This window comes from Penaeus vannamei, chromosome 25 (genome assembly GCF_042767895.1).
Source record: "Penaeus vannamei isolate JL-2024 chromosome 25, ASM4276789v1, whole genome shotgun sequence".
In the NCBI taxonomy this organism is placed as follows: domain Eukaryota; kingdom Metazoa; phylum Arthropoda; class Malacostraca; order Decapoda; family Penaeidae; genus Penaeus; species Penaeus vannamei.
In genome coordinates, this window is record NC_091573.1 from 30,832,167 (window position 1) to 30,842,166 (window position 10,000).

A 10,000-nucleotide genomic window follows, 5' to 3' on the forward strand; every position below is an offset into this window, starting at 1 on the left:
AAATCTATTGTGACGTCATCTCGTCCTGCTCGGCCACCTTCGCAGGAGGGCGAGTTGGACGAACTAGACTACTTGTCCGGGACGAGAAAGTGGAGGTTCCGAACGGTCAAAACATCTCGTCCAACTGGTCTGGACGAGATAGACGAGCAGTTCCGAACGCAGCATAAGCCTAAAGCCGCATTAAGTTTTTTTAGTAGTAGTATTTGGAATATTGATAGGAAAAGTCTTAATATCATTACTTGTAGTCTTCGTCATCGTCATCATCTCATCAATACCATATTCGTCACCATCATCATCACCACCATATCATGATCAGCATAATATCATGATATAGTGGCCATCATCACCTGTAATTCTACATTATTATTTACTATTACTGAAATATATGACTGATAACTTAAAACTGCAGAACGTTTTATGATTTCTCAGAAATTCAGATAACTTCTATTTATCAAAGAAGAGCTTAGTGCTTCTGAAGATTACTTTTATATACAGGTATTAGCAGTAGTGAGTTGGGGGGGGGGGTTATCGGGAGCTCCAGAATTGATTGCTTTGTAAACAGCGCCGGATCTTGATATAGAAATAGAAGAAACATCAAACTGCAGGGTGTCTCATTTCTGATAATCATTATCTTCAATTACAGCAAAAAAAATCAGGCTCAAGTCAAAAGATTTCAGGCATGATATGTTTTTCAACATCCTAATAATGCCTCTGGGTATTAAACATTATTTTTGTATACATCCAGGGTGTCATCTATTAGTCAACCACTTTTGGATTCATAATACTTCTAAATAATGGTTAATGGTGGTCACTCAGACTAGATGATGTTATAGGTTGGGTTGCAGATGTAACTGACATAACGGGAGAGATCAGGTCACCAACTGTGGAAGGAAACTTTGCCTACTTGTTATTGAAGGAGTGTTGTCAGAGTAATGGGTTGTAGAAGAGATCATAAAAAATTGATTCCATTTGGATGGGCTAAACAGAATACTCAGAAGATTTGCAGAGGTCGGGGCCTTGCAGAAGAGGGAGTGGTAGTGAGCGAAGATGTCCTGCAGACATTACACATTGAGGAGGGAGTAGTAATAGTGTTCAGAGCCCTGGTCAAAGGAAAGCCTGAGGGCAGGGAATTGGGGAATTAAAATCAGTGTTGATAACCGATAAAGGGACAAGCCTCATTGCCCCTAATAAAGGTAAAAAAAATATATATATTACTGGACGTGGTAAGCCTGGGCATGTTGGGGAGAGAAGTGGTCCACCTTTCTAGGTCCCTTTGAGGGGCAAGGGCTTGACAACTAAACTGGGGAATACTGTGTCCATGGCTCCTCTACGCTGTTCATGACTGGCACAAAGTCAGCCCTTCATCCTTTCAACATGGCTCTCACACCTTAGGAAATGGATAGTAAAAGGGTTTGGAGAAGAGACAGATAAGGAAAGGAGACGAAGAGAATACAGTGCACAAATAGTTGAATTGAGGACTAAGGTCCAAAGTAAGGGTGATCCCCAGTTTGTCTCCTAAGCTCCCCTCCCCTCCACATGGCAACAACAGACATGGGATTGGGGGGGCATTTTAAATAAATGTAAAATATTTTAAGTGGTAAAAGAGTGTCCTTTGGTTCTAAAACATGTTTTTACGTTTTCATCTTTTAATATGTAGATAGCAATGAACACTATACATTCAGTAAATAACATTAACCTTTATAAATGACATATTTTATATTTTCTTTGGATGTCTGGCATACAATACTGTAAATATATTAATATATGTACACGCACAAAAACCTCTCACAAAACAATCATAAGTCAATTGTTCTCATCCATTCTTAAATGATAAATTTAAATATAGTACCTTTATTGCAAATATACATTCATAACCATGACTGGAATGCATACCTAATACACAGTAATCAATATCCATTACCACTAACATTTCTTATATAAAGAAGTTGCACTTGGTAATTTAATACATTAACTTTAATTCACCATTTCATCGTAGAACTCAAAGATCCTTGAGGATACAACAACTTATTTGACCATATCCATGGGAATACAAACTCTTTTAAAAAAAAGTTTGTGTTATGCTTTACTCCCAATTTGGCAAGAGGGAAGACAGAACAACACTCATACCCAAGTTCTCCAAGCCATGAACATACTCAGAATTATATTATCCTGATTCTAGCCGCATGCCAATTCAACGCAACCTTATCACACTCTTTTAGAGATTAGGCTGCTTAAGCCTCCCAAATATAGTGCATAAAATGACCAGCAGTATGGCAGCCATCAGCGAGTGACAATGAAGTTTTGATCCATGCTGCTGAGTCGCCTCTCTGCAACAGCTCCCTCTGAATAGAAATGACTAGTTTGCTTATAGTGCTAAACCTACATGATTATGATAACCCAATGCCTTCAAAAAACGTTATGTTGGTGCAAAAACACATCTGATATGAAACTGATAATCTATTGCAACTCATTTTCTAAACTACCAAGTTCCATTAAATAAATAGTGTGAACAAACAAAAACGTCATGTGTAAAACTCAGCAGTCCACCAACCTTGGTGGTACAAATTTTGTCTGACAAGAAGTCCCAGACATAAAAATAAAATGTGATATAAAGCCATCCTGTCAGCACTGGATTACATCTACCCCCATATGCACATGCACACGCCCATACACATGTGCACACATGCACACACATACATCTTTGGGCAAACGCATGCACACAATCACACACATACATCTTTGGGCAAACACACGCACACAGAGACACACATACACGCACACACGCATGCACGCACACACATATATGTATGTGTGTTTCTGTGTCTGTGTATGTCTATATGTGTGTGTGTGTGTGTGTGTGTGTGTGTGTGTGTGTGTGTGTGTGTGTGTGTGTGTGTGTGTGTGTGTGTGTGTGTGTGTGTGTGTGTGTGTGTGTGTGTGTGTGTGTGTGTGTGTGTGTGTGCGCGCGCGCGCGCATCCGTGCGATATTGTAGCATACATACAGACGTACACACATTTTTTATTATATTTTTATTCTTACACCTCCTTCACAAATTCCAGTCACTCCTGCTAAAAATAACCTTCATACCACATTCAAATACATAATAAAGATAAAAGAAGGTAGGACTGAAGATAACATATTGATGAAATTGTAAGACAAAATGAATAAAAACTGACTTGAAGGACTCCTACTTCTTATTACTTACTCAAATGCTATTCTTAATTAAAAGCTATTTTTCCTGTAATAAAGACGGTAAAGTTTCAAGGAGTTTTACACCTTTCTTAGCTCAATGTGACTTTTTCTTCATGCCTCTCCTTCCATGATACTCAATTAATGCATGGTAGTTTACCCTTTGCTGTCTTCAATGTTTTAATATGTTTTAACTCTGAAATCTCTTCACCTGCATTAAAGAAAAAATTGCACTATATGTGACATCTGCCACTTAAAACCTGCATGATGCCAAAAGCCTGCAGAACTATATTTACCATAACTACAGCTATAATTACACTATATATCTGTATTTGTAAGCCAACTTGAATTAGTCTGGAAAAATGTTGAATCAAATAATCCAACTACAAGAGATTATCAAAAGTCTGCACAATATCCCCTAAAACATTGTACACTTTGTCAATGGTGTCCTCCTTCTTCAGTGGCTGTTTCTCAGAAGATCTTGGAGTGCTGCCCCCAGAGGACGTCCTTGTGCTCCCTCCGTCCCCTCCAGAGGCCATGGGAATTAATGGTGGTGGGAGAGAAGGCTGTGGCGTCTCGAGTGGTGGAGATAGGGGGTCACATGGAGATGAGTAATGGAAGTGGCCTGTATCACATGGGATGTTTGGGATTCTTCCTCCTTGAACGGTGAAACCAGTGTACAGAGAAGGGTCGCCCACTGTTGAACTGGAAGAGCTTGATGCTGCAGCGTGCTGAGAAGAGCTATTTGGCTGCAGGGACGAATATGCTCCCGGCAATCCAGGAGGCTTTGGCGAGTTTGCAGAATTCAGGAAAGGGTTTGAACATGAAACAGTGGGATCTAAGATTGGTGGTAAACTGCTGGGTGCATCTCCCACTACAAGGTTATCAAAGGGGTCCAACAGGTCTGGTAAAGATGAGTCCTTGGCTCTGAGCTGGCCATCTTTAGCTGCACTTTTGCTCCGGGATGAATTATCATTATCATTTTCCCCATTTGATAACATTCCAGAGTCTAGATCTGACAAGCCTTGAAGAAATGAGAGGGACTGTTGAGCTGCCAGAATGTCTGGACTGAGAGGAGCATCTGACCCTATTGGTGAGAGGAGACCTCCAGCTGCTGCTGCATCTGAGGTAGAGGACGGCACGTTTTCTGCTCCAGCCTGCTGGCCTCCTTCCTTCAGTGTCTAGGGATTTAAAAATAAATGAATTGATTGATCATACTGAATTAAAATTTTTAAAAAATAATTATTTTCTAATTAAACACCCAGTATCGCTTTATATTTTTTATGAATTTTTATTTATGAATTTTTATTTATTTATGAATTTTTATTTATTTAACAACTGTGTAAAATGAGAAAAAAATGGAATTCTTTTCAGTTTCCTTTGGTTTACAAACTGACATTATGTTAATCAAGAAGTTAAATGTCAAGTCTTGATAATCTTCAAGCACATGTACTTCTTTTTTTCATATCCAACTAATTCTTTCCCTCTAGACCAAGGATCGGCAACCTTTTTCATCTGTCAACCCTCACAAGAACCCAAATGGCTGAGGTCATCACAGAAGTCCTCTGAATACTTTTATCATCCTGGTTGCCAACCCTTGCTCCAACTAATCAATCTAAAATCTCACCAAAGACAACAACAACACCAAAAACAACAACAAACACCAACTAAACTTTCCTAAACTAAAAAACACAAAAGATCAGGATATGAGAAGATGTAACAGGAAACCTTCATTTATACATTCTAGCTTTGTGCTATTTCAGAAAGCAAATACCTGCACACTTCCCCCAAACAAGCACTTGCCATCCCTACAGCTAGTGTTACATCACCTCCAAATTTCACCTTTTCTTGACATCCAGATTAGGTGCTTCCAACATCAGCATTAAGGTGAGGTTCTACAGACTGAGGAAGGAGATGAAAAAAAACAACAGAATTTTCATGCATTTGATTCAAATCATAAAGAGGTCTAGCATTTTTTTTTTCTTTTACAATTTGTATAAAAAGGGGAAATAATAATGCTACACATATGTTCGGTGAGTTAATTACACTAACCACAAAAAATACTTATCAATAAATATAATAAGACTGAGAAAACAAGTTCTTGCAATGTTCAAAATAAAAAAGCAGTGCATGTCAGTAATAGGAGAAAAGACAGTCATTTTCATCTGCATTAACAGAAGGACAGAAATGCCTAAAACCAAAAACTATTTACTATGTCTCACCCAAACCTTACAGGATGCAAGTACAGTAGAACTATTACAAATTTTCATCCAAGCCTTTTGTATGATCTACCTGTGGTGTGAGGGGAGGAGGGAGAAGGTCTGATGCTGGGACCTCTTCATCAATGTTGGCTTGACGTGGACGGATGTGTAAGGGCGTCCTCTCCATCACAGCTGCCACCTCCTTTGTCACGTTTGTCTAGAATAAGAATTATCATGTGGTATACGTTTCTTTTTTATCTATTATTAATCAATGTGGTTAAGAAACTATGAAAAAGGATAAGCATCATGCTTGAATATCAACAACCAAGTCAATCTATCAACCATATTCAAGGTCACACACACTAGACACATACCAGTCCCACACTTGTCTTACTATATACTAAGTGCATAACAAAACCAATGTGGGCTGCTCTCTCATAAATCCCTGATTAAACAAGGAATTTTAACTCTGGAGTAGAAGAGTAAGACGAAGAAGAAAGATCTTTTGATAGATGGTTACTAACACATTGTTAGATGATCACAAAAGTCACTGATATTAGAAAACTCTGGACAGGCATATGCACTGTCCACTGTAGTTCTGTTGTATCAATTTTGTCTAAACACATATGGCTCCACAAGTGCTTCATCACTAAGGAGTTAAAAGACCAAGCCAACCTGACTTCAACCATTTACCCTATTTTTTAAATTTTCCAGGCATGGCAGGTATAAACACCACCATGTTCTCAACTAGTTAAGTGTCAACATCCCACTTTTACAATGGCTGCCAGCCCTGAAGGACTTAACAATACACTTAGTCAAAATAATGGACTTGGAATATCACTTAGAAGCAAGCCCACTTCTGTCCCTCAGCTTTTTTTTTTTTTTTTCTTTCTTTCTTTTTTGTGGTGGTGGTGGTGGTGGTGGTGATGGTGGTGGTGGTGATGGTGGGGGGGTGTGTGTGTGACTGTAATTCTGAATTATTACAGAATTACAGCTTTCCAATCCTTCATTTCCCTAACCTCTAAGCTGTCCATCTCATCAATCAGCGTGTCAGATTCAGTCATGAGACGATCCATGCGCGTCTTCAGGTCATCCAGAGTCTTCAGATTTTGCTGCATGACCCTCATACCCTTAATAAAAAAAACAAGAAAGCAAGGTTAATAAAAATAAACTGAGGTAGGAAATGAGTCAGTATAAAAAAGTTGTAAATATAGCTATTTATGTACAACATAAATAGCATTTATAAGTTACCTCAGTAAATTTCCTCAGTACTATCAACATCACCATGGTTTATAACAAAAAGCAATACAATATGATGTAACACTGTAATTCACCATACAAAATGATAGATACCCCCTTAAGAAATTGATCCACAGAAAAAGAAACCAGTATATCCCAACTCACCAGGAGAAGGATGACTTACCTCACACAGCCATGTATCTCCGTCCAGGGCATTAGGAGGAAGAGCTTCTCCTGACATATAGCGCTTGAATTCGTCCTCTGTTAGCCCCAAGCTTTCTGCAGTTAACTTTTCAATAAATGCAACTGCACAGCACTGCAAAAATAATCAGAGAAAAATGAGATTCTGTCTTCCTTAACTAAAAGGTCATGACATAGTAACTTTTAAACAGTAAGAATTCTGCTCTTTATATACATTCATTTTTGGGGAAACAAAACAGGTTTCTCAAGTATTAATCATCAAAACACTGATTCCTCATTATTCCCATTAAAAATTTTTGATTTTTATTTTTTTTTTAATTCCTTGCCTTTTCATATAACTGCACACTACCAATCCAATAAAAATTAGCCAATACCACCTTCAACATCAAAATCAGTGACTGAAAAACTTACCAGATTTGTAAAGAAATATCCAGCTTCACCACTCTGAAGAGTTGTCTGCTGTGCAAAACTAGTAATGTATAAAATATTGCTGTGTAACAATGGAGGATTTGCTTGGAGAACACAGTATATCAGAGCTGGAAGGAAATCATCAGCTGATGCAGGGGTTCCTCCTTTGGACAGTTTCAAGAGATTCAGGACATGATGACTAGATGACACAAGGCATTTCAGCTTGTCTGAAGGGACACGCTTACTGTTGACGTCAATCAGTTCTGTAGAGGAAAGCCAAAATATAAACTATAAAAATAGATAAATATAAATATCATGAATTACAAAACAAGAAGTAATCATATCAAAGACAAAAATTGAATATTCAATCTGATGTCTGTCCATGTAGCAAATGATATTTACATTTAAACTCAATTCCATAAATGTAATCTCCATTCAATAAATTTAAACTCAATTCCATAAATGTGAATTCAATTTCATGTCATAGGCATAAACTCTGTTAGAAAAAAACGATCTCACCTGTGATCACAAGATCCAGAGCTTCACGCACTTCCTCCTTCGTCTCATCAACTCCACACTCCAAGTGCTGGCTGCTGACCCAAGCCAAGCTGCGGATTCTGGAGACATGTTGTTTGGTTAGGTCAACTTCCACTGCTCTCCTTATAAAAGGTCTTGCAAGTATTATCATAAAAAAATAAATAAATACATAAATAAACAGAAAGTGGAAAAGAAAACATTACCTGTTTTGAATAGCAAGATCCTTTTCTTCAGAGACAGCATTGACAGCACTGATGAACGCCTTGTAAAGCCTGGTTGTCACATATCGCTCTGTCAGCTCATTGATTCTATCAATCTGATCCTGTGTCAGTTCTGCAATTCCAAGAAAACATGAATTAATTTAGAATCACATTCTTTTAGCTTCTCTGACCTAAATCATGATGGTAAAATCTTAATCAAAATATTCTTAATACATGAATAATGCCTGTGTATTTCATATGTTATGTAGAAGCATGAAGACAACTAGTTTCTTTGGGAGGAGACAGCATCTGGTATAGAGCACATATTTATGGACATATCATATTGACACTGAAAGTATCTAACCTTGGTAAGGACTCTGCATGGTGATCATTTCATTCATGGAGTTGTAGAAGTCATGCACCTGTTCTCCAGACTCGTCAACTGACTGAAACTCCACACAGCGTAACATTTTCTCCACAAATGTATTAATCTGCTTGCTGACCCTCATTTGCACATCTTTGTTTAGGGTCTGAGAAGGAATGATGCAATACTTTAAAACAAGTGCTTATCATTCAAGCAGCAATACCTAATAAAGGATATATGATTCTCGGCACTCCACATTTTTACAAATTTCTCAAGCAACAACAGTAACTTCAACCTACTTTTAGGAATTCATTGAACTCCTGCCCAACACTCTGGGACTCAAAACTGAGCTGCCTGGTTGCCTTCCACTGTTCTGCCTTATTTGGGTCTTGAAAGAGAATGAAACAGAATATCTAAGAAGTTAAACAACTTAAAAGAATTTCAACATTTTCTTATGGGTCAATTTATGTAAATATAGTCTCTTTGAAGACATTTTCTCCAAATTTGCCACACAGATCAGACTAACCTTTATTACTCTGCGATTTGCGAAAGATTGATTTCACAGCTTTTGTTCTTTTGTCAAGCTGCTGTCGCCTTTTCTCTTCAAAGCGATCAAACTTGCGGCTCATCAAAGAAGTTGCCGTTGATGTCAGTTCAGACACATCACTGACCGAGCGACTCACCTTACTAGAAAAGCAAAAGTAAAAAGTCGAGTCAGAGTCAGAGAAATTTGTCAGGAATGCATAATATCTATCTCTAACCCATAGGCCTGCATGCCTCTCTGTTTCCTTACACCACTTACTGGTAAAAGTATAAAACATAACAATCTACAAAGTCTAGAAAATCATTGAATACATGACATGGAATATGTTGTAATATATTTGAATAATTAAGCTTACTATTCTAAAAAGTATAATGCTTTTCCTGATTTCTAAAATATAAACATATACTTGTATACTTTGGATAATCTACATACCTTATTCAAAACAACATTAACAACTACAGCAAAACACACATAAGTAATAATTTCACCCAGTGCTGACGGGAAAATGGTGGGTTCCCTTTGGCAATGCTTGGTTTAATGTTTCTGCACATAGATAGCTCTGCCAATGCTTACCCACAAAGGAGTCAATTAGTAAATCTTGTGAGCTCCCTTTTCCTTGAAAAAGTGGGCAATTTTTTTTACTGATGCTATCAATATTGACACTGTCATTTTTGTTTTAAACATTATTATTACTATATTGTTACTGACATTACTAACAGCTGTATGAAATACTAGAAAATGTTATCAAAAATCAAGGAACAAGGTAAACAGGTAAGATAGGCAGTCTGCGTACTTGGCTCATTGGTGACTTAGTACTTGTGGAGTCATCTTTATGTAAAAATAATTACTAAATTAAACACCCACAATGGGTATGGCATGTATGCACATGCCATCCCTGACAGCAAGTGGTTAAAATACATCAACCAATAACAAAACACCAAACATATACGTACTATTCCCTCTTTTTTTTATTCTATATCTGACATACTTAGTATAAAGGAAAAAAGAAAATATTACCGTAACTGTACAGCATCAACTTCACTAAAGGGCTGAAATTCTTGCGACATAGTGGCTCACCAATATATATCACACAATAAAATAATCTTGTTCAAAATA

General features: G+C 37.5%; 1 protein-coding gene across 2 annotated transcripts in view; it reads right to left on the reverse strand.

Annotated features, from left to right (window-relative positions):
• Positions 1-1,628: 1,628 nt before the first annotated feature.
• Rabex-5 (Rabaptin-5-associated exchange factor for Rab5) overlaps positions 1,629-10,000 on the reverse strand; it is a 15,122-nt gene continuing 6,750 nt past the window's right edge. The window contains exons 1-11 of one of the 2 annotated variants that reach the window (XM_027375496.2): positions 9,902-10,000; positions 8,867-9,027; positions 8,640-8,728; positions 8,341-8,506; positions 7,980-8,109; positions 7,759-7,856; positions 7,243-7,502; positions 6,815-6,946; positions 6,411-6,521; positions 5,483-5,608; positions 1,629-4,371 (exon numbers count right to left, since the gene is read on the reverse strand). The exon at positions 9,902-10,000 is cut by the window's right edge and continues 295 nt beyond it. In XM_027375496.2, coding sequence (XP_027231297.2) covers positions 3,574-4,371; positions 5,483-5,608; positions 6,411-6,521; positions 6,815-6,946; positions 7,243-7,502; positions 7,759-7,856; positions 7,980-8,109; positions 8,341-8,506; positions 8,640-8,728; positions 8,867-9,027; positions 9,902-9,951 — 2,121 coding nt within the window. In that variant the 5' untranslated portion in view covers positions 9,952-10,000 and the 3' untranslated portion in view covers positions 1,629-3,573. The remainder of the gene's footprint in view (positions 4,372-5,482; positions 5,609-6,410; positions 6,522-6,814; positions 6,947-7,242; positions 7,503-7,758; positions 7,857-7,979; positions 8,110-8,340; positions 8,507-8,639; positions 8,729-8,866; positions 9,028-9,901) is intronic. The other variant, XM_027375495.2, reaches the window with a different exon arrangement.